Source organism: Meriones unguiculatus, chromosome 14 (assembly GCF_030254825.1).
Source record: "Meriones unguiculatus strain TT.TT164.6M chromosome 14, Bangor_MerUng_6.1, whole genome shotgun sequence".
Classification (NCBI taxonomy): Eukaryota; Metazoa; Chordata; class Mammalia; order Rodentia; family Muridae; genus Meriones; species Meriones unguiculatus.
In genome coordinates, this window is record NC_083361.1 from 75,190,778 (window position 1) to 75,216,379 (window position 25,602).

Genomic DNA, 25,602 nt, shown 5'->3' on the forward strand with positions numbered 1-25,602 from the left:
AAGACTGATTGTTCCAAGCTCTCACTCTCTATGTATCATCCAGTTGTGGGTCTCTGTAATCTGTGCCCGTCAATTGCAGGAGGAAGCTTCTCTGATGATAAATGCACAGTATTTATAAAATAGCACTTTAAAGTTTGAATAGAGCTCAGTAGTTCAGTGCTTCCTTAACATGCTGAAGGGTCTGGATTTAATCCCTAACACCATAGTCACACGCACACACACACATACAAACACACCACCACCACCACCCCCAAACAACGCAAAGGTAACACGAAGTTCTTTTGAGTATGATAACATACAGAGTTGACATAGCTTATAAAAAAAAAGTCATTGTGTACCAAGTGATACAGAAATTGCATACCAATAACTAAGAAATTTTAAAATTGCAATTAAATGAGGCGATTTCTTTTTATTAACCATTAAACAATTGGGGTCTTTTAAAGAAAGTTTAAAGAAATCTGAGAACAGAATTATTGCCACTGATGCCAAAGGTGATGGTGCTGATAGGTGAGTAGCAAAGGAGCTGTTTCAGGCAAGCTTACAGGATCATAGAAAAGAAGGGTACTCAGGTCTAATGCTGCCAGAGGGCTCCAGAATAGGAAGGCATTAGAACAGTGGCTCTCAAACCACCTAATGCTACCAACCTTTAACACAGTTCATGTTATGTGGTTGTTTGAATAAGAATGGCCCCCAGAGGCTCACATGTTTGTGTGGGGCCAGGAAGCCATGGGACTGAGGGGAGCTGGCCCAGAGTAAGACTGAGGTGAACAGGAACTACAGAGGTAAGCATCACCAACAGAATGCAAGCAACAGAGGAAAGACTCTCGGGTGTAGAAAACACAATGGAAGAAACTGATGCTTCCATCAAAGAAAACTTTAAATCTGAAAAGTTCCTGACACAAAACATCCAAGAAATCAAGGACACTGTTATCTAATCGCATATGATATTTTAAAACTTGCTTATACTTTCAACTTTCTGCCTCGAAATTCCCTTAGCCAAATGAAAAAATTCATTAGACAGAGTTTTCATATTATATAATTTAATAAGTGAATGTTGCCAGACTTTACTATCTGACCAAGTTGCCTTTTTCTGCAGCTTGATCATGTGGATCCCCCAACAACAGAAGGAGGGTTGGGGGTGGTGGGTAGGGGTGGTGGCCTTGGTGCTCTGACTCTGATACCACTCTTTGAATCCCATTTTCCTAACTGGGCCGCCCTGTCTGTCCTCAGTAGGAGACTTTGTGCCTAGTTCTCATCGACTTTATGTACCAGGGCAGGTTGGTACCCATGGGGGAACTCTGCCTTCTCTGAGGAGGAGAGGGAGGAGCTGGGGAAGGGGTATGCGGGGGTGGGTGGGGGGACTGGGAGGAGAGAAATGGGTGCTGCAATCAGGATGTAAAATGAGTAATTTTTTTAAAACGCTTTTAAAAATTGCCAAAAATACTCTCAAACAACCTGACAGAATTTGGTTGTACCCAGTATTATATTACTTTCATGATTTATGGTTATTCGTGTAGCTGTCTCAGGTGAGACACTGAGTAAGTTGGTGCCATGCATCCCATTCTGTGTAAGGGGTGTTGTTTTTCGTCAATGTAAGCTGGCGTTAGGGCTTGGGCATCCATTAATAAGCTTGTTGTGTGGCTCTTCGTTAGCGAGAGATAAGGTCTCCCTTGTTGTGCTGTCAAAGCCAGGTTTCCGGCCTGGGTACTTTGTAGGTGACAGCTGCTGCATTAGTCGAGAAAGTTGAGGCTGTGCGGAGATTAAAAAAAAAAAAAAAAAAAAAAAAAAAAAAAAAGCATTCTAGAGCTCACAGAGCTTAAAATAAGCAAGGATTGTTTTGTGTCTCTGTAAAGTCCGGGGCAGTTTGGCTAGTTCTAGGAAACTTCTAAGTAGTGATGCCGGCTTCTGTGTTATTTGGGCTTATAATTTGTTCTCTTTCTTGTTTATTTGATTTTACTCTTTCTGCCTTCCTTCCTTTCCTTTTTTTGCTTGTATGATGTGTGTATGTATAAGTTTTGGTAGTAGAATACATAAAAATTCAGAGTAAAGCTTGGTGAGTTTTTCATTTCCTTCCTGATATCCTCCAAGATATCAGGCAGATTAATAAAAAAGAATATTTTCAACCACAGATAAAATTATCTTATGCCCCCTTTCAATAAATATACCTAAAAAGAGAGATAACTGCAATTCTAATTTCTTTGCTTCTTCCTAAAATTTCATATTAATAGAAGCATAAATTGAAATTTTGTGTGCCTTGCTCCCTTCACTCATAATTTTGTGCATATTCCTATGTGTTGCTATAGCTCATTCATTCTTGTTTCTGTGTAAACTTTTACTGTGTGTATCAGCAACAGTTTGTACCTCCTGGGACATTTGGAGCTCCTATGACTAAATCAGCAGTGAATGTCCTTTTGTTTGTTCTTGTTTAAGACAGTCACACACAGCACAAGCTGCCCTCAAGCTCTCTGAGTAACTCAGAACGACCTTACACTTATGATCCCCTGCCTCTGTCTCCCCAGTGCTAGGATTATAGGCGAACATCATCATATGTAGTTTGGGTTGTGCTCATGGAAACCAAGACTTCATGCAAGTGGTCCAACAACTGAACTGTATTCCCAGACCTGGATGTGCTTTCGTTTGCCATTCTGTAGGCATATGCTTTTCTAGCAATGAAGTTGCTGGTTTCTGGCAATAGCTATAAGTGTAACTTTGGTAGATAAAGTTCATTGTTCTGGTTTCTCTCTCTGTCTCTCTGTCTCTCTCTCTGTCTCTGTGTGTGTGTTCCATGTCTTGAATTCGTTTAATGATGTCACCTAGTCACTTGTCTCCAACCTAATTTTAAAGTAGAATAGAAACTACTTTGTGTGTCACTCTTCCTCATGGCCAGAAGAAGATGAGCTGAGGTTGTTTAAGCCTATCGTTATTATCTCTTTCTACACAGAAACAGTCAGCAATCAAGACACTTGGAAAACAGCTAGCTAATAATCTTGGCTGACTAATTTTCATTCATTTGAGAAACGTTGATCACCCTCAAATAAGCACATCCAAGGCAGGATCTACTTCTAATTCATCTTCACTTCTCTTACTTTCTTGAAACAAATCAGCATTCCCTTGTGGCTAGAATCAAGCAAAGGCCAGGGTGCTCCTCATTAGTATTAGCTCATAAATGATAAAGCTATTATACTACAAGAATTTATTTCATTACCTGCTTTTACCAGAAAAAGGACTAAATGAACAGCTGAATATTTCCATGCTCATTAAATCTCTTGGGATTTGGGGGGAGGGGCATCTCTTTTAGGAAACTAGATTCTGTGGTATAAGAAGACAAAGTCAGCTGCCATTTGTACTCAAGCAAATTCATATTTTCTGACTCCTTAAAAAAACACATCATTGTATATTTTATGCAGACATTAGGAGGCTGGTGCATGCTAAATTTCCCTCTAGCACTTACCCTATATCCTTGGGAATATAGAGTTGTCAGAGAAAAGCTCTGGACTGCAGTTGAGGCAATGCTTAATGGCTTTAATTTAACTATGTCTTTATACACAGGAGGTGCTTGCTTATATCCATGAGACTGCTACAGTCTCATCCAGAAGGCCACAAACTCTGGTTCATTAATCACCTCCCCCTTTGCAATAGCCCAGCCAACCACTATCTACACAAATTCAAAATCCCTTGAGCAATTCCTGCTCTCGTGGAAATTTGTTAAATTAGTTGCTTAGAACTGTTGCCTAAGATGGGATGTGCATTGAACATATGACAGGAGTCTACTGAGCGCATCTGAAAGACTCTAACTAGCAGTGTTTTCAAAGCAAAGACTCATGACCAAACCTTTGGCAGAGTACAGGGAATCATAAGAAAGAAGGGGAGTTAGTCTGATGGGGAAAGGATAGGAGCTCCACAAGGACCAAATATATCTGGGCACAGGGTCTTTTCTGAGACTGACATTCAACCAAGGACCATGTATGGATATAACCTAGAGCCTCTGCTCAGATGTAGCCTGTGGTAGCTCAGTAACCAATTGGTTTCCCAAAGTGAGGGGAACAAGGACTATTTCTAACAGGAACTCAATGACTGGCTCTTTGGCCTCCCCACCCCGCAAGGGAAGAGCAGTCCTGTTAGGCCACAGAGGAGGGCTTTGCAGCCAGTCCTGAAGATACCTGATAAAACAGGATCAGATGAATGGGGAGGAGGTCCCCCCCTCAGTGGACTTGGAAAGGGGCACGGTGGAGATGAGGGAGGGAGGGACTGGGAGGGAATGAGGGATCGGGACACGGCTGGGATACAGAGTTAATAAAATGTAACTGATAAGAAAAAAATAAAATTAAAAAAAAACACATCTTAATCAAATTTAGTGTCCATTTTCTGAGGATTTCTTCCTTTAAGCTACAGCAATTTAAGTAAATGATGAAATGTAATTACCTTACGTTACATTTTCCTGTCCTCTGGCTGTGAATTAGCAATGTTTTTATAACATAATTTGTCAGATATATTGACATTTTAAACCCACAGGTCTCGTAGCCCAACAATTCCAATCTGGACCATTATTCTATACATATATTGAACAAAAGATTCTCCAGACCTTATTATAAAACCAAAAGAAGCAAAATGTGTATGCTCATCCCAAGTAGACATGTACAACATACATGTAACATAACGTAGTTACCCATGCTACAGAATGAAGAAAGCGAAAAGAGTAACATATGTGGATGTATAAATATTGAAAGATATTCATTATATCAAAAGAATAAAATCACAAGCTGTTTCATAGCATTCATTGATTGCACCGTATTTATGTGTATGTGTTTATGTATGTGTGTACACAGTCACTGTTAGTGATATATGTGAATATACAAAGGTGTGAGACAGTGTCTCAGCTTTCACTTTATGGACTGTCATTTTTTTTCTAACGTTTGTACAATTATACTTACTTAAAATCTTTCTTGTTCTAGTCTATTTTTATGTCAGAAGTGCTTATTGTTCTGAGTCATTTAAGTGTCCAAAGCCATCACTATTTTACTTTCTTTTCACTTCAAGCTAACAATATTTGCTTACACATAGAATTAAAATTCACAATAAAGGTAGTGTCGCAATTTAAAAAGTATTTATTTTCTTGTATAGCACTTTGTTAATTAGATAGCAATTGTTGTTGATCACTCTTTTTCATCTGTACTCATAACTTTTATCTTCCCTGGGACAGAATGCCTCTAATAAGCAACTAAAGGAGGAAGGATTTATTTTGGCTCACAGTTTCCTGGGCTTGTCTCCAGAGACATGCCCCTCCAGAGACATGCCCCTTCCATTGCGTTGGCAGAGCAACATAATGGAAGGGGCATGTGCCAGCAGGGGTCTTGCCTCACAGCAGACAGGAAGCAGGGAGGGGGAAGGATGTGGTGGTTGAGAGGTACATCCCTGAAGAGGGCAAGGCAAATTATAACACTAAGTTCAGCTCCTTAATTTTAGCCCTAATGCCTCCAAACAGTACTATCTCCTGCCTTCCTCACCTCCTAACAACATCTTCTTATTCTGAATCCATCACAGGTTAATTCATTGATTAATTCAGAATCCTCAGTGCCTAACTACATCTGGTAACACCTGGACACACCCAGAGGAGCACCTTGCTAATCTTCTAGGTATTAATTCACTGTAAGTTCACTCTCACTGAAATAAAAACAGTAATTTCATTTATACCAGCATCTGACTGATATAATATGTTCCACCATCTGATCATAAGCAATAATTACAGCAGCGCTGTCAGTATCCATGACATTATCACCAGTAGAGTTCACAGATCTGTTTATGTTACAGTTAGGACAAATGTCTGAAAAACAAAAACAAAAACAAAAACATCAGTTAGCTCTTAGGCATTATATAGTTGTTGTAATATCACAAAAAAAAATCCGTTTTACAACCAAATGACCAATGTCTTTTATTACCTAAGTGCTCTTTATACTTTCTACATTTCAAAGCAGTATTATGAGATGAGATCTATAGTGGTCTCTAAAGTTCCAAAGACAGCTATGACCCAAACCTAGTTTTAAATGAGCCTACTCGCTTTCTGGGAACGTCTCTGCAACTGCTATACTTCTTGGCATTGCCTTCCATGGTAGTTCTCCTTCCCACCACTGTCCCCTTCTGACCAGATTAGAGAGAACTAGGAGACTCCAGTAAGACATGCACATGGCCACACTCAGCATTTTTGTGATGAGAGGAACCAAAGCTTCCTGCTTTGATTTATAGTCTCTCCCAATTTCTGATCCAAAGGAGGCAGGTCTTGTTTTGAACATCTATTAATCTGCTTTTTCAAGAACTGTAATTTTGGTGAGTAAATAACCAGTACCTACACAGCTTGCTTTCCTAAACCTGGAATGCATGTATTAAATTTGAATTTGGAAACTGTTAGTGCCACGTTCTTTCCACTTCCTGTTAAATTCCCCCACTTTTCTTATACTAATACACCAAGGGGTATGACTCAAATGAGAAAATATGAAAGTACTGTAAGTTAAGCATTTATTTAAAGTTACATAGACTAGAATGTGGATCTGTCTCTTCTGTAATGCTTTTCTTTTTCAACTCTCTTTAGGAAACATCTCTTTCCTTTCCAAGAGCCAATGGTTCAGATGGTATCATCTACAGTTTAGGGGGATAAAAACTACATTGTGTTATTTGATTTATTATACCTATGTTTCCCTCTGAAACTGTTCAATCTGTTGGTCAAAAAGCTTCTTTGAACTCTTGATGTGTTGCAGGGACTAGCCGAGCTCTAGGAATACAGCATTGAGCAAGACCCAGTCTCCAGCCATGTGAAATTTCATCCATCTCCTAATAAGAGTAAGTGCCAAAGAAGCAGTTATGTTCTGCTCCCTCATTTTGGTGACTTTCTACTCACCATTCAAGATTCAAATCAAATACAGCTTCTTTATGAAGCCTTCTGAATAGAATCAGTCACTTTTTTCTGTGACTAATATGTTCCAGGGCTGTTAGGATTGCGCTACAAGTATTTTGACCCAACAGGACCTTGCCCTGGGCCCCATTTAAAATTTCATAGGGTTAAAATATTATCAGGTCCACATCTCTAATACCACGTAACAACAGCCTTTTATTTCAGAATTTTGGTCAACAGCTTCCTGCATATCTGTTCTGTGGCCAGCAATAAGAATGAGTGCTGGCTCCTTTATTTTGTTGTATACCAAAGGGCCAGGTACAATGTCTGGCAATCAAAATTTGAATGAATGGAACTTAAGGCAAAAGGAGCCAGAAGTCCCTTGTTCTACTATATAGCTGTTGGTGTTTTCAAGTTTTAAATTTGGGCCAGGGTGATGTCTTACTGGGTCAGCATACTTGCAGTGCAACCCTAACAGCCATGGAACCTATGAAAAAGTCCAGATGCGATGGCTTGCATCTGCTGTCAGCACTCCCACAGTGAGACAGGACGCAGAGGCAGAAGAAGGGGCAGGAAGCTCGTAGGCTAGCTAGCCCAGAGAAAAGCAGAAACAAGGAAGACGCAACTCAACAAGATGAAAATCAAGAACCAAGTCCTGAAAGTTGCCCTCAAACCACCTTCCCCCACACACACACTCACACACGTGTGCATATGCATGCATACATGCACATATAACTTAATTTAATAACATTCCTTATTAGTAATTTTAAGTGATTGATAAAAACCATTTTTTATTGTTTGGGCTAGTGGCCAATTAGGGACCAATATAAAGGGAAACAAACATAAGAGCATTTGCCAGCTGTTTTTAATTATAAAATCTTAAGGCTGTTCAGGAATGTATTTTGAAAACCCACCCCTTTTGTTCCAATTTATCTGCGCTGACATTCTCTGCAATCTAAACCCATTAATATGTACACCTCCAAATTTATTTAATTCTGCATGACCTATTACTACAGAAACTGAATCCCTAAAGAATCTCAGTTTCACAATTTGGCTAGCTCTAACTCTTTAGCCTCCACAAAATCACTTTTGAATTATTGTTGACAAGCCAGATATCTATGGTTTGAGAAAAATAAGTCAAAATTAGTTCCATATTTATGTGGCAGGGAAAGGGCTGTGGTCCCTGGAAAAGGGGTAGTCATTCCCTTCTGCCTGGATTCTCTCTTCAGACTGGACTCCCTTTCCCAAGTGATAACCTTAGAAGAGCTCAGCCTACTGGGACAGATGGTCCCCACTGTTTGGAACTTGAGCTCTATCTAAAAACAGACCAAGGGTTTTTTTAAAGGCTGGAGTAGAAATGGTGTCTTGCATGTCTCAATTTCAGACCTCCAGATGGATTTTGTAAGATGTGGAACCTGGTGTTGAGATGGCTCAGCAGTTAAGAACACTGGCTGTTCTTCCAGAGGACCTGGGTTCAATTCCCAGCACCCACAAAGCCATCTGTGACCTCAGAGTTCCAGGGGATCCAACACCCTCACACATATATTCATGCAGGCAAAACACCAATGCACATAAAATAAAAATAAATAAATCTTAAAAAAAAAAAAAGATGTGGAAGCTGTCATTCACCCTGAAGCATATCAGTCCTTCGTGTGGAGAAGGTGTCCTCCATGGACAAGGTTATTCTGCTTATACTGAGCCAGAGGCTTCTGGAGTGGAAGCCTCACAGATGCATTCCCACAGAGCTAAACTTTTCTGAATATTAATATTTGAAAGCTCATCTCTACTGTAATCAGAGCTTCATCTCTGCAGATTTCTATGTCTACTGCATGCTATCGTTATTTTAGTAGAAATATTTGGGCTTCTTTCAACACATTCTCACAAGGGATTTCAGAAGTGAACATTTTAGGACTATAGAACAACCATAGTTCTGATTTCAAGCTCACACTTGATAAAATGAATAAAAACAAATGGGACTGGGCTAGGTCTGGTGCATAAAGACTGGCCTGTGATTATCTCATAGGTAGAGTTACTCAGACATAAACTTTGGTAGTGTAGCCTAATAGGATTTCTGGCTTTTATGTGAAGATTTCACAGAAGCTACAAGGCCATTATGAATGGAGAAGAACCAGAACTTCCTAGAGAGTGTAGGCAGGAAATAAATCTATAAATATTCGAGAAAGACATGCTGCCTTCTATTTGGGACTTTCTGTATAATAAAACACACTGAAGGTCAGTCCCAGAGGAAGAAGGTAAGAAGATGCTGCCAGATAGCCTAACATCAGGAACTAGACAGAGAGACACCTTCCAAGATTCCAAGGTATACATCTATGCATTCAGAAGTAGTCATTTTAAAATAAGTCAGTTTTATAACACAGATTAACCACTAGGATATCTAGTAAAGGACATGCAAGCCTTCCCTCACCCACGGAGGCCAGTATAGCTGAGATATCTGATGACACCTGGGGCTGCAGGAAGAAGGAACAAGAGTGGTAGAGCTATGTTGAGAATCTCGAGGCCTAGGTAGCTGGGGAGGTATGGAAAATATGAGCAACTGTGAGGTGTAATAGCATATTTGTGAAGGAAAAGCCTCATAAAAGACATTCCTGTCATCGGATGAGATGAAAGTTTAAACCACAGTACCTCAGACATGACAAGGCAAACGTGACCTCATCTCTAATCATAGTGTGGTGGGTTCTGGGAGAACTGGCTGTATGTATCCAGAACGCACCATAGAATACAGTCTTTGTACCTAAACAACCATTTAATGTAAGCCTTGAGCAATCTAACAAATCCTAAAAGGAGTCCCACCTTAATTTATGGAAAGCACATTCATAGCTTCATGGACATCACTCTTTAACCTACATTTTATTAATAGCATACCAGATCCCATCAGGTACCAAGCAGTGCAGCAGAAACCAGAGCAGATCCAGTGTAGACTTTAATATGTTTCAGTCTCTTCGTGTTAGTGGTGAAAATGGTGGCACTCTCACGAGGACCTCTTTTCTGCTAAGCATTCCCAGGATGCTCCGGTGAAAACAGTATCCAAATTAGCTGGTCCCTTTGGTTTCACTAAATTGGTTTCACCTCAAAGTCCTGTATCCATGAATCCACTACTACTGAATGGTGTCATGTACTGTTGTTGAAACCTGGTCTCTTCCTTCTAATCGTGCTGCCAGATCAGCTCACTGTGTAGAGGTAAAATCACGAGAGTCCCGTCTCTGGTAGAGAATGCCCCTGTTTCACACATCTTGCATTTAGTGCAAGTCCTTTTCATCTCATGTGATCATTCTCCTTCAGATACCATCAATCTGTGAAACCTCACACTAACTAGCTCAGCTGCTGGCTCTTCATGAACTGCAAAAAGAGAGGCAAGTTTCCTTTTCATTTTAACCATAAAAATCAAACGTACTATTTCATTCCTTTTTCAGACGGCAGGCCCTTTCATGCCTCCAGGTAAAGAGACTTCCTAGGTGGTCTCCAGGGCCACCATTCTCTTGGCAGCATTTCTTTGTTGACCTTTACATACCAAAGGTTCTTCCTTTGGTATGGAATTTAGAAAGCCTGAGATAAGATCCCAAACTCCAAATCCCAGGATCCCTGCTTCTTGAGAGGCCATAGCTTTTGTGCCTCAATAATTCTTCCCCCAGACTCTTACCAAGCATAGACAAAATGACAAATGTAATTCCTTTCAAGATTTTCTTTTATCAGAGATTAAAATAACCCACAATTTGTGTCTTCGAGAGTTCTCTTGTACAAGAAGACAAGAAAGTTAAAGTGCAAGCGTACTATAAAATACATGGGCACATGTAAAGGCAATAGTGCTTGAGAATCTGGGAAATGGACCAGGATGGGCTCAAAGAATTTGAAATTAGTCTTGAAAGCATACTAGGAGTTGACCTGGTGAACAGAGGATTAAGACACCTCAGGCATTCATTCATTCATTGTTCATTCAGCAAGTGTCTACTAGATAGGCACAGTGTGAGTGACCCTAGTCTAGCTGTTGGAGAAAGGACAGGGAGTGAGAGTGACTTTCCTGCTCTCCCAGAGGCAGAGAGAAGGCAAAGAGCTGTGAAAGCATAATGCCTTGTCTGCGACTCTCCTGCTGAGTCATCTGCTGGTGATTCTGAAAATAGCCATATCTGCGGTTCACTAGATTTAAAACTCTTTTATCAGGAAAGGCTGGAGAAATGAATATTTTAATTGAAGACCTTATAACTACTGTAGCAACAGAAGCACGTGGTAAATGCTTCAGGAACAAAGTAGAAACTGCGCCTTGGAAGGTGAGGCAAACTAACGGCCAAGCTAAGTATTAAGGGATGAACATGAGTTCTATTAGGGGAATATGCAGCAGAAGGAACTTCTAGTTAAAGGAAGACAAGGTGTGAAAATTAGGATCCTTATCAAACACGAGACTCTGCCACAGCCATAGGAATTGGAGGATGACCAGGATTGCAGGCCCATCAGCCTGATGTTACATATGAGCCCAATAAAACTAGCCAGGAAGAAAAAGGGAGGGAATCGAGTAGTAGAGAACCTGACTAGACTACACAAGGCCACGTGTTCAATTCCCAGCAACACACACACACACAGACAAAGACAGAGAGACAGAGAGAGAGAGAGGCAGGCAGGCAGGCAGGCAGAGAACTAAGCCAGAAAGTCTTCTGAGGAGAATATCAAGTGAAGCCATAATCCTCTGTCAACCAACCAATTTTTTGATCAGAAGAAAATCAATACACAGAACTGAAAATTCAAATAGTATAGGAACTATACAACACAAAAGTTATAATTTCTTTTAATTCTATTACCACTCAGAAAAAGATCTCCAATTTTAAGCATACTATCAGTTGTTTTGTGGTATATTTACATTTTTCCTCAGATTGAACTTATGTCACTTCAGACTTGTTATTTTTAATTTGACTTTTCTTGACTAACATTTTATGTTAGTATATAGAATTCTATGTTCTTTTTAAAGTGTTTTTGTTTAATCATGTTTCATTACTCACTCACTATATAAATACATCTTCAATGTAGTTAATTATGTAATTCAGGAATCTGCTTTTACCTGTTTTCTCCCATCATATGACATGTCTTTTCTCATATGTAATCTTTGCTGTCTGTTAAAATATGTCCTCCTACTTTTTCTCTATGCTTTTTTTTTCTCTCTCTCTCCCTCTCTCCCTCCCCAGGCTCTCTCTACAGTTTTTGGATTTCCTGCTTTCATAAATGAAATGATGAACAATGCCGAATTTCAGTCCTTATCAAATTTCAAAGCCTAAAGAACACTCAAAAAGGACTGCACTCAGTTGATCATTCAAGCCCCTTTCCCTGAAGGCTGTCCCCTCAGGTCTTCCTTGTATTGCTTGTATTGAAGCCACTGAAAACATATCACAATAACTGGGAATTGAGCCACACAAAAGAATGAGGTGATTGGTAAGCTAACAGGCCCTTGGCTCTCTCTTCTTAAAGCTTTTACATTATAAAAATCAAGCCAAGAAGAAAAATATGGAAAAGGATTTAAGGGAGAAATGTGGACATTTCTTAGGCCCTTGGGGACCTAAGTCATTGGTTTTATATACAGTCCATTCTAGGACTTAGGCTGCTTTGCCTCTTGCAGTCAGGAAGAGAGGGCTTGAAGCATGTAAAATATTGGATAAAATGCAGCAAGGAAGGTCAGTGATTGGAAGAGAAATGTGCAAGAAGAGCCAAGTGGGAGTTAACTCAAAGGCATTTTGAAAGTTTGCTTTAGTGAGTTAGAATTGCAGCCTCTGTCCCATATTTCTTAACAAATACGCTATCAGAACTTTGTAAAGCCCTGGAATCCTTAACTAACATTATTTAAGGCAATTTTATGTGTCTATTTGTACAGATTATTTGTTAACTTTTGAGCAAGAAATGATCTCAAAATACCCTTGTGTCTACTGATATCCTAAGGTAAAGGAATGCCCTGGAAGGCTTCCCATTTTCCAAATGTAATATTTTCCAAAATAAATGTCAAAGTAACTGCATGGCTGATAGCATGTGAACATTTTAATTCACGTAATAATATTCTGGGGTTTATGGAAGCCTGGCCTTTTTCCAAGAAGTTTAGAACTCCAAAAGCTGGCTCTTTCTTCTCTGTAGGGGGAAGAAGAAACACGTGAATCAGAATTGGTAAATTGGAGAGGAGGTCACAGACTGCATGAAGTTAAGGAAGGAAAAGTGAACTGCAATCTGCAGTGGGAAAAAAGCCAGTTCTACGGAAGGGAAGGACTGGTTATCATTAAAGCCTTCAAAATTAGGGCCTCGAAAGAGAAGCGAGTGGAGAAGTAGCAACCCCCCCCCTCTTCCAGGAGATGGGGCTGGCATAATGGGGGCCAGGTGTAACCCAGTGATATCAGGGATCCCCACTTCATTTTTACCAGAAGCCCCGAGATCCTTCAGTATCCTTCATGTAGTTTCCATGCTTGGCTCTTGCAAAGAGCCTACCCAAATGGGCTTGATTGCCATCATCAGATGACATCACATTATGGGGGTGAACTGTATCTTTGTCTGTTTCTTCATGGTCTGTGAGATTCTTGAGACTAAGACGTAAAAATGCACATGGTTTTTAATGTTAACTGTTGATTGAATAAATCTCTCTGGTTAGAAACAATCCCTCTCTTTTAAGAGTCCCCTTGATGCATTGCACTTACCTCATTCTGTAATTTTTTTCACATTCTACATTGGACTATAATTTCTGCATATGCTACCGCTTCTATTAGACTCATAATTCTTTGGTAAGAAAGATGAGATAATGAATGTAAAGTATTGGTACCGTGTCTGATGAACAAAATGATGGTTTATCGTTATCTTTATAATGAGGTGCCTAGAATATAAAGAAAAGCTTAAGGAAATCACACTAGAATAGAACATCTTTATTTTGCAAGTCACTTGATTGAACTATGCAAGTACAAGAAACTCACTGCCTTGAAATAAGAAAACACTGGGATGGATTTAATCTTAGATGTTTCTGTTCTTTCCCATTTTGTTTAGCTGGACGGCTGATATTGGAGGTTAAGGGTGTGAGTCAAAGGTGAGCTGTTCTACCCAGGGGCCACTGTCCACGCTGTAATCTGTTATAATGGATATACTGTGAAGGATGAAGTACGATGATGCCGCTGCAGCTGTTCAATGTGGCAGCTCGGAGAAAACAAGAGAAAAACAGGCCCTGCCCTGTTTGAGGTTCTTGGTTACATCATGTCAAATGGATTGGAAATAAAGACTTCTAAGAAGCCCTTCTGGTAAGGGAAGGACCAGCTACACAGGGCTAGATGCCACTGGAAAATAATGGAGCATGCTGAATGTAGACAAAGGGCTCTGAGGAGCTGAAACTTATAAGTAAAGTTTGGAGTCCCTGTAGACAACATAGCATCTGCGTGGCGTATTTTCAAAATTACTTAAGAAATCAAAACATTTCTTCCATCCAAAGGGCAACGAGCCCATTCTAAAAGCCAGGTGAGACCAGTAAATTAACCAACCAACCAAACCTAAGCCCAGCAGACTGTGATGGCACAAGCAGGGATTCAATGTGGTAAAACAGAACGAAGAAATGTTTGGCTCATTAGTCTCCAGACCTGGCTTTTAGGAGCAGATCTTAAGCCTTTTGACCAAGGAAATGTTTTTATTTTTTAAATAATTCGGGAGGAGGAGACTCTGGGTTTCAGCTAATAAGACTTACAAGATAGCATGCTTAACTGGAGAAATTAAAGAGATAATCTGGGTGAAAATGAGGTCACAGAGCTGTTAGCTTCTTTACTGTCAACTCTACCCTCAGAAGATTTGACACACAGCTAGCACACAGTGGTTGCGACTCAGGAAGCACACTTTCATAATAAAATTGAGAGTTCAGAACTTTTTATGTAGAATCTGAAAGAGAGACTTCTCAATGTGAAACAGTCTCATAGCTTAGAGCCCTGCAAAGGTACCTTAACCACAGAACCTGTCTGAGTTTCTTTCAGTGCAGGTCTGAACAATTCTGGAACTCCCCAGAATTTTAAGTGCTGTTCTTCCTGAAAGGTCAAGGAAGCTAAAACTGTGTTTTCATTGACGTTCATGATCCTTTACGCATGAGCTCAGCACTTGGTAATCACTAATCAGATAACTGATTGAGTGCAAAGGTCTCATATTCAAAGTCATGGAGTTATTCCAAGTCACTCTCATTGCTTGCAGATATCAGGAGAGCAACACAAGGAAAACAGTCTCATAGTTGCTTTTCCTGAGCCTATATTTAAGGTAGGCAACATGATGTTTGATATACTTGCACAAAGTAAAATGACTACTAAACTGGAGTAAATTAACATCTATCTCCTCTTGTGGTTACTTTTTTTTTTCATGGTTACTTTTCTAATTCAAGGGAACTATCCAGTTTTATTGACATATGATTGAAATAAATTTCTATATATTTAGGATATGCAGTGTGATGGTTCGATAGATTTTCATATCATGAATGATTGTTACAGTGAGGCCACTTAATCTAGTTATGTCTTGAATGAATGGTAGGAATATTCAAGAATCAATAATTTTTTAACTTTTTATTGATATTTTGTGAATTTCACATCATGCACACCAATCACATGCATCTCGAATCCCCCTCATACCTGCCCTCTGTTCTTGCAACCTCCCCCACCAAAATGAAAACAATAAAATAAAAATCTCACCATGAAAGCTGTGGTATGTCATAATGTATCAGACAGTTTATCCTTTTGCCCAAACAGCTTTACTTGCAAATGTTCACTGCAGTGAGTCATTTGGTCTGCTTCAAGGCCTTGGCTTTGGACTCTTCTTGGATATCCTGCTGTTTTTCTATGTATCCTGCAGGCCTGGTTCTGCCAACTTGCCCCTTATGTGCTCCAGCAGTTCATAGATGGGGTAGATGTTAGGGTGCCAACTCAAAGCCTTAAATCTAGGCCTGGGTGGTAGCTGAATTGTTGGGCCCACCAGCTTTCCTGGGCCCAAGCCACCAGGACTAGCTCTCCTAACCTACCCAGATGAGGGACAGGGCCATGTCTCCCACTGCTCATGCCCTCAGAGCAGTCTCTACTGTGCTGCCCAGGCAAAGGGTAAGGCCAGCTCTCCAGCCTGCCACAGGCAGTACAGAGTAGAAAAGTATCGAGAAATTTTAATGCTACAAAGCAGTTTATTTCTAACAACTATGCTATTCATGAAATCTCCAGAATTTACTAATATTGAAATTGAAAGTTGTTACCCCTTGACTGACATCTGCTTGTTTTTATTACCACCCTCTCTGAGGGCCTAACAGCCACCATCTTACACATTGTTTCTCTGTGTTCAACATTTTGATATTCCACAGGTAAATAACATCAAATATTTGTCTTTCTCTGACTTATGTAATGGAAGTTTTGATTTCTTTAAAAATCAGCCATGTTACGTTAATGTGTTTTTGTTTTAATTCCGAGTGTGGGATTTTAATTTGGGCTGTGGTTTGTCCACAGCTGATAATTGCCTCTGCAGGGCATGGTCTTTGCCAGCTGGTAACGGTCGGCCTCTTGCAGCATGGAGAGGGGCGTGGTCTAGGACTCTGAGGGATATAAATAGGAGAGTGAGAGAAAGTACAGTGTGTGGTGAATGGCAGTTTGCACAGACCAGAGACAGACAGTGTGGCAGCTTGGATACAGATGGAGAGAAACGTTTCAATGCAGTGGCTTGCAGGAAATTGCTTGCTGTATTTGCTATTGACAGAGAATTGGTATAGCTCCAAAAGAACCCACTGACCCTAAGCAGCTGGGAAAAGTAAAGGGGTCTGTGCTCCCTCTCGCCAATAACCTTCTCTCTCCTATGTAGGGTTGGGGAGTGGGAAGGGACAAGCTTTAAGGAACTCCAAATAAAATAAAGTTTTAAAATTAGTGCAACAAACTTATTTGTTAGTTAGCATCATTCCCACAATATTTACCCACATTGTCACAAATGACAGATTTCTTTTTCATGGCTGGATGGTAGTCTACTGTCTATGTCTATATAACACAATTTCTCAATCTATTCATCTAACAATGGACAATGAAGGCTGTTCCCATGTCTTCACTACTGTGAACATTGCTGTAATTTACATGGGAGGGCCAAACATTTCTTTGAAGAATTCATTTCATTTTGGAGAAACAAAATAAAACGGGAAATTGGATCCCTAAATTATATGGTGAGCCTATCTTTAATTTTGGATCCTATCTTTAATTCCTCCATACTCTTCTCCATAATGACTGTACCAATTTACACTCCCACCAGAAGTGTGTGGAGATTCTCTTTTCTCTACATCCTTAGCCAACACTATGAGCTCTTGTCTTTTTAAACATCAGATTTATTTACTCATTCATTCATTCATTCATTCATTCACTTATGATTGTGCATGGATGGATGCATCAGTGTCACGGCACAAGTGTGGAAGTCACAGAACAACTACATGGAGTTAGGTGTCTTCTTCCACGTGGATCTGAGTCTCCAGGCTTTCACAGCAAGCACTTGGCCACTGAGCGGTTTTTCTGGTTCTCTTGTCTTTTTTTATAATAATCATTCAACCAGGTAGTATAATGTCTTACTGTGTCTTTGATTTGCATTTCTCTGAAGGATAGTGATATTAAACACCTTTCCTGGCTCTCGTGGGTATTCATATATCTTCTTTGGGAAAATTCACATCTTTATTCAAGTCCTTTGTCCATTTTTAGATTGGATTGTTTGATTTTTGCCAGTAATCTGCATAAGTGCCTTGTATTTATTTTGGAATGTTATCTCCTCATCGGATATGGTGTTTGTAAATATTTTCCCCAGCTCCACGGGTCGCCTTTTCATTGTGTTGATTGTTCCCTTTGCCTGTGCAGAAGCTTCTGATGCGGTTCCACGTCTGCATTTATGCTTTTGTTGCCTGTGTACTTTGATGTCCTTTTAAAGGTCTTCAGCCACCTTCTGATTGCTGAGGCCAGTGAATACTTCCCATTGTTTCCTTTGCTTTCAGTTGAGCATTTGATATCACCAGACACTGCTCCTTTTGGAATTCTCCCCTCCCTTTGTTTCATGATAACCCCTTCTGATTCTCCTGATGGGTCTCAATGCCTCTGCTGTCTTCTCGGCTTTCTTACCTGCCTACTTCCTCCATTGTTTGGCACATACATTTCACTACTCCCAGACTCTAACCCTTCTTCACCTGTCTTTCCTTTTCACTTCATATACAACCATCTTGCCTCAACCTCAATTATCATTCATAAATTCATAATCTAATTATTCCTCTTTTTTTTTTTTGAGACATCATCTTGCTATGTAGGTCTTGCTATGGCCTCAAACTCTACACCCCCCTGCCTCAGATTCCCTAGTGCCGTGATCACAACAGGCTACTCCTAAATATATATTTAAACTTCTACCTTACTCTCCAGACCTGTACTTTTGTCCTCTTCGTTTGGAAATCCCACTGTGAATTTAGAGTATATAGCGTGAAGTGTGTTCTTCCACCCCAACAGAACACTTTTCTGCAGTCCTTTCCTACCAGACCTTTTACTATATGTCCTCATTCATTCAAGAAAACCCAATGCTGGGCTGAGAGATGGCTCTGTGGGTAAGAGACTTTGCTGACCTGATCTCGGACCCCATTACCCATGTTTAAAAAAAAACAGTACAGCCACACACACAAACTTGCAATCTCCGTGCTAAGAGCAACAAAGACATGAAGATTACTAGAGTTTTCTGAACACCAGCCTAGCTTCAGTGAGAGACTTTGTCTCAGTGCATGAGACAGAAAGAAATAGAGCAGGACACTCTGTCTTGCTTTGGCCTCTGAACCCGCATGGGCATACACCATGCTCATGTGCCCACTATTACACCAAACGGCGCTCTTCATTACCATTCTCCTATCTACTCTCATCAATATCCATTCACTTTATTACTGCTCCTGTTAGAACACTTCAAACCTTTCCCTTTTCCCCATCCCTCACAGGCACAATATTGATTTAGGCATCACCATTTCTTCTTCAAATATTGTAACATCGACTTTTATATCTACCAATTGTTATTTTTTTAAATAAAAATACAATCCTATCGGTTACCTAATAAAATCCTTGACAGCTTACATTCTCAAGGCTGGACAGAACCACAGTGAAGCTGCTAGAAAAGAGCATGGCTAACTTACTTTTAAAAAGTAGACCAGGCATGGTGGCCCACGCCTGTAATCCCAGCACTTGGCGAGCAGAGGCAAGAGGATTGCTGCAAGTGTAATTCCTATCTATTCTACATGGAGAGCTGAGGCCAGTCAAGGCTACAGGGTAAGTGCCTGTTTCAATACTAGCAGAAGTGGACTAAGTTTATGGTCATTTCTACAGCAACCTTGTACTTATGATATTCTGATATGCTTTTTTGTTTGTTTGTTTGGTTGGTTGGTTGGTTTTGGTTTTTTGGTTTTTGGAGACAGGGTTTCTCTGTGTAGCCGTGGATGTCCTGGACTCACTTTGTACATCAGGCTGTCCTAGAATTCACTGCAATCTGTCTGCCTCTGCCTCCCTGAGTGCTGGATTACAGATGTGTGCCACCACGCCCAGCTCTGATATGCTTTGTAAAGTGGAAAAGAAAACTATGGAAGTAGTACACTGAGAATCATATGAGCCTGTGATTGACCCCAGAAACTGCATATAAATACTGTTAACCATGTATCATGCAGAATAACAGCTGAAAAATACTGGCTCATATCCCCATGACTCCCATATTCCAAGCTCTTGCTGTGACCAGTGTCCAGAGATATTAAGGTGGTCTGATTTATGATAAATCCAATTCACATAACACCAAATTAGACACTATGATGTTCATTTAAGAGCTGTTATAAAATGAAACTGTCTCTCATGTATACTGTCATCGTCTGCAAATAGTGATACTTTAATTTCTTCCTTTCCTATTTGAATCCCTTTGAACTCCTTTAATTGTCTTATTGCTTTAGCTAGGACTTCAAGAACTCTGTTGAAGAGATATAGAGAGGTTGGGCAGCCTTGCCTTGTCCCTGATTTCAGTGGGATTGATTTAAGTTTCTCTCCATTCAGTTTGATGTTGGCTATAGGCTTGCTGTATTGTCTTTACTATGTTTAGGTGAGTGCTTTGTATCCCTGATCTCTCCAGGACTTTAAACATGAACAAGGGTTGGATTTTGTCAAATGCTTTTTCATCATCTAAGGAGATGACCGAGTCATTTTTTTTCTTTCAGTTAGTTTATATGGTGGATTACATTGATGGATTTCTGTATATTGAAACACCCCTGCATATCTGGGATGAAGCCTACTTGATCCCAAATATGATATCTTTGATGTGTTCTTGGATTCCGTTTGCAAGTATTCTGTTGGGCATTTTTGCATCAGTGTTCATATGGGAGATTGGCCTGAAATTCTAATTCTTTGTTGGGCCTTTCTGAGGTTTAGGTATCAAGGGACTGTGGCTTTGTAGAATGAGTTCGGTAATGTTCCTTCTGTTTCTATTTTGTGGAATAGTTTGAAAAGTATTAGTATTAGCTCTTCTTTGAAAGTCTGGTAGAATTCTGTGATGAAACCATCTGGCCCTGGGCTTTTTTTGTGGATGGGAGACTTTTGATGACAGCTTCTATTTCCTTAGGAAATATGGGACTTTTTATTTATTTACCTGGTCTTGATTCAGCTTTGGTACATGGAATTGATCATGCAAATTGTCATTTCATTCAAGTAATCTAATTTAAAAATGGGGTACAGAGCTAAACAGAATTCTCAATAAAGGAATATTGAATGGCAGAGAAACACTTAAAGAAATGCTCAACATCCTTAGTCATCAGGGAAATGCAAATCAAAACAACTCTGAGATTCCATTTTATATCCATCAGAATGGCAAAGATCAAAAACTCAAGTGACAACACATGCTGAGGAGCATGTGGAGAAAGGGGAACCCTCTATTGCTGGTGGGACTATAAACTTGTACAACCACTTTGGAAATCAATCTGGCACGTTCTCAGAAAATTAAAATAGTATTACCTCGGGGCTGGAGAGATGGCTCAGAGGATAAGAGCACTTGCTGTTCTTCCTAAGGTCCTGAGTTCAATTCCCAGCAACCACATGTTGGCTCACAACCATTTATATTATGATCTGGTGCCCTCTTTCTGCCTTATAGGCACACATGCAGGCAGAATACTATATACTATATAAATAATAAATAAATAAATCTTAAAAAAAAAGAATAGTACTACCTCAAAGTCCAGCTATACCACTCCTAGGTATATATCCAAAATATGCTCAAGTATACAACAAGGACATTTTCTCAACCATGTTTGTAGCAGCTTTATTCATAATAGCCAGAATTTGGAAACAACCCAGATGTCCCTCAAATGAGGAATGGATACAGAAATTGTGGTACATTTACACAATGGAATACTACTTAGCAATTAAAAACAAGGAAATTGTGAGATTTGCAGGCAAATAGTGGGATCTAGAAAAGATCATCCTGAGTGAGGTATCCTAGGAGCAGAAAGACACACATGGTATATACTCACTTATAAGTAGATATTAGACATATAATATAGAATAAACATACTAAAATCTATACACCTAAAGAAGCTAAGCAAGAAGGAGGACCCTAGGTGAGATGCTCAATCTTCATTCAGAAAGACAAATGGGATAGACATCAGAAGAAGGAGAAAACAGGGAACAGGACAGGAGCCTGCCACAGAGGGCCTCTGAAAGACTCTATCCAGCAGGGTATCAAAGCAGATGCTGAGACTCATAGCCAAACTTTGGGCAGAGTGTGGGGAATCTTATGAAAGAAAGGAGAGATAGAAAGACCTGGAGGGGACAGGAGCTCCACAAGGAGAGCAACAATACCAAAATATCTGGGCACAGGGGTCTTTTCTGAGACTGATACTCCAGCTAAGGACCATGCATGGAGATAAGCTAGAACCACTGCACAGATGTAGGCCATAGTAGCTCAGTGTCCAAGTTGGTACCCTAGTAAGGGGAACAGGCACTGTCTCTGACATGAACTCAGTGGCTGGCTCTTTGATCACCTCCCTCTGAAGGAGGGGGAAACCTTACCAGGCCACAGAGGAAGACAATGCAGCCAGTCCTGATGAGACCTGATAAGCTAGGGTCAGATGGAAGAGGAGGAGGACCTCCCCTGTCAGTGGACTGGGGCAGGAGCATGGGAGAGGAAGAGGGAGGTAAGGCAGGATTGTGAGGAGATGAAGGAGAGGACTTCGGCTGGGATACAAAGTGAATAAATTGTTATAGATAAAATAAAAATATCTATATAAATAAAACTGTCAAACAAGATTAGGATATTAACATTATTACATTTTGAAGGATGTCTTTGTTCCTTGCTCTTAAGTTAGATAGTAATCCCACATTGCTTTGTAAGCCAGAAGAACATATTCTTGATTTACTGTTGTCTCAATAAGGATGGTTTTGGTAATGGTCCTGAAAATGACAATCACTTTTATCCACATACATAGAAGGGACAGTTTTGACTTTGTATCTAGAAATGCTTAAAATTTTATCTCTAGCAAGGAAAATCCACTCTTTGAAGCAATGCAAGAATAAGAATTACTCACATTTGCTTCTCAGACTCCTGTGCACATGCATGTACATATGCATGTATGTGTGTGTGAACATGTACATGTGTGTTTGCATGTATATGTGTTTCAACAGAACAGTTTCTCCTGGAGTTGTGTTTTTTGTTTTAATTTGGTTATAGTCATTTCCTATCAGCTCAGAGACTTCCCTATCTTTAAGGTAACTACTCTTGTCTGCTTTCAACCATTATTCATTGCCACGTGGGCTTCACTAATACACTGTTTGTTTAAGACAGGGTTTTGCTATGTAGCAAGCCCAGGCTAGCCTTGAACTGATTTCTAACTTCTTGAGCTTACCATAGATTGATAATGTGTATGTGTGTGTGTGTGTGTGTGAGAGAGAGAGAGAGAGAGAGAGAGACAAAGACAGAGAGAGAGATTCTCAGAAGACTTCAGAATTTTCTGAGAAAGACACTATGGGCTTCACCAAGGTGACTTTTGAGTTGATTGTTGAAGGGTACTTCCAGGCTTAACAAGCCCCATGCTCAGAAGTAAACAACTGACAAAATTGCACTGTGTTCTGGGAACAGTTGGAAATGGTGTATGTCTGTGTTGAAAGAGGGCTGGAAGAGGAATAGTACCCTGAGCAACTAGGTCAGGGTCAGATGGTGGAAAGCCTCACACATCATGTAGGTAATGCATATTTTATAGGGATATTACTATAAAAAAAATGAAAACACCCCCTAATATCTGCTCTAAAGGCAACCAAAAGGAAAAAAGAAAACATGGGCATTCCTTTGTTTATTCATTTAGTTAGTTAGTTACTTAGTTAGTTAGTTAGTTAGTTAGTTGTAGAGTGGGATTGTATGTGAACATGCTTATGCACAGAGAAGGTTTCCGAGGGGAAGGAATCTGTGTGTGTTCTGCGGTAGGGGTAATCTCGCCACAGAACATGCACCTGAATGGCAGATATGCCACCATTACCATGTTAAATAGCTGTAAAGAGGGATTGCTAGACTGCAAATATCCTTGTAGTGGCCATATATTAGATAGCTGTGATCTGAGGCTCAGTACATCATGGTCTAGGGATGCGGGAATTGGTCTCATACCAGTTGGGTTCCAGCCGTGAGACTTGGCAAAGCTGCCTTTACCTCACTTCGAAGACACCATGTTTACACTGCAGGTAACTGGCCACACATTCTTCATGTCATCTGAATTCCACTAATGAAACTGAGACTTCTCCCTCTACTAAAAAGATTTATGATTCTTTTCACATGATAATTATAAAAACTCATACTAAAAACTGACCAAAGTCTATGATACACTTTATCACAACTATTAGTAAATTAATGTTTAGTATAACAACTGTGCTTTCTGCTTTCTAGCCTTTCCTAAATACAAGGTCAATTACTGCACACATGCAATAACACTACAGAAATATATATGACACTCTTATTGAATGTGGTTTTATGATCTTGTATCCACTCCTTTCTCATCTTTTGTATGTGTACATATGTGCAAGTGTGTGTGATATGTGTGCACATGTGTGTTTTGGTATGTGCATGCCATAGCACTTGTGGAGAGGACATGCCAGCCACAGGTGTTGGTCCTTCCCTTCCTAGTTTTGAAGCAAAGTTCCTGTTTTGTTGTGAACTGATGCACATTCCAGGGTAAGCGGCCTCTGAGCCTCCAGAGACTCTGCTATCCCCATCTGCCATCTCTCCCAGGAGTGCCGGCACTGTGACAATCGTTACTGTGCCTGTCTTTTATGTGGGCTCTGCTGATTAAGACTCAGATCCTAGTGCTCATATAGTAAGTTTTCACTCAATGAGCCATCTCCCCATTCTACTTTCTTACCATGTTTGAACCCACTTCCTTCCCTTTCTTTGTCAAATACTAAATATATTTGCTCATTGTTTGATGATAAAAAAAAAATCACATTCCATACTGTTCTCTGCTGTTTGCTTTTTTTACTTAGTGATATTATGAATAAACTTCCAAGTCAACAGATCTAGATCTAATCCATTCAACAAATTCCAGCCAAATATGATCATATCACTGTTAAATAAAGCTTTATTTATTGATGAACATGCAGCACTTTCCTGCTCTTGCCAACAACGTTGCAATAAACATTCTTAAATGTAAATCCTATGTCTATAAATCAAGTCAAAGGTAAGTGTAATTAAAATTTTAATAGATTTGAAAGGTGATTTCCCCAAAGACCACATTCCTTTATTACCACAAACTTATCAACGAATCTGTGGACATATTCTGAGAATCTATACAACATAATGTTTGAGCTCTGAAACTACCTGGATCCTAGATCATCTACTATGGCCTACATAACCCCGTACTCATTAAATAACTGCATGTATACAAATAAATGTAATGAAGCTAATGATTATAGATGCGATGTGTGTCATATGATGGTGCCTGGCCCATAGTAAATGCCAAGTAAGGCCGGGCTACGGTCATGGTTATGGCCACAGGTGTAGTCACATGATCACTCTATTATATTGCTCTAGTATTTGTTTTGCGTAAAGATATGGCAGAAGATGGCCCCTAGCTAGCTCACTTTGAAACCCAGCTTTCTCTTAAAGAAAGCTCAAGAATTGCCATCTGTCCCCAGTGTGTTCTACAAGTGTTTCTAAACTCTGCTTATGACATTTTGGTTTAATGGGTGCAAAGGAAAAGAGCAGGCTTCCTAAACAGTGCACAATAGCAGTAGCTCATGGCCATTTGAGTACAGAATCGCTGCCAAGTTTTCACGGTAATCACCAGGAAAACGTCTCATTTCTCAGCCCCTTTTTATTTGAGAGGATGTCAGTAGCTTTCTGTGAAAGGAATCAAGCTCCAAAGAAAAACCGGTTTCTTACAAAGGATGGAAAGTAAACATTACATTTTATTGAGCCACTGATTCAAGAGTGGGGCATGCTGCATCTTTCTGTCTGTTTTGTTGAAGCATGCAGTGAACATTCCAAGCACATATTTACACTCAGCTCTAGTTTAATGTGGACCCAAACACACAGAGATCAAATATTTGAAACTTCTTCTATAGATTACTTTTCTGATTAAGAGAAAAAAGTGATGGTTACCAAGCTTACAAACAGGAGGCTTTTCAAAAGCAACTTTTAGGGAACCTGGGATCTGCTCACACATTTGATTCAATAGAACCCATCTGGCATTTGCCAAGTAT

The 25,602-nt window shown here is 39.9% G+C and overlaps 1 protein-coding gene across 2 annotated transcripts in view; it reads right to left on the reverse strand.

Annotated features, from left to right (window-relative positions):
• Positions 1-25,602, reverse strand: part of Tmem135 (transmembrane protein 135) — a 268,940-nt gene that overhangs the window by 210,915 nt on the left and 32,423 nt on the right. For both annotated transcript variants that reach the window (XM_060367497.1, XM_060367496.1), the window contains exon 3: positions 5,692-5,821. In XM_060367497.1, the coding sequence (XP_060223480.1) occupies positions 5,692-5,697 (6 nt within the window). In that variant the 5' untranslated portion in view covers positions 5,698-5,821. The remainder of the gene's footprint in view (positions 1-5,691; positions 5,822-25,602) is intronic.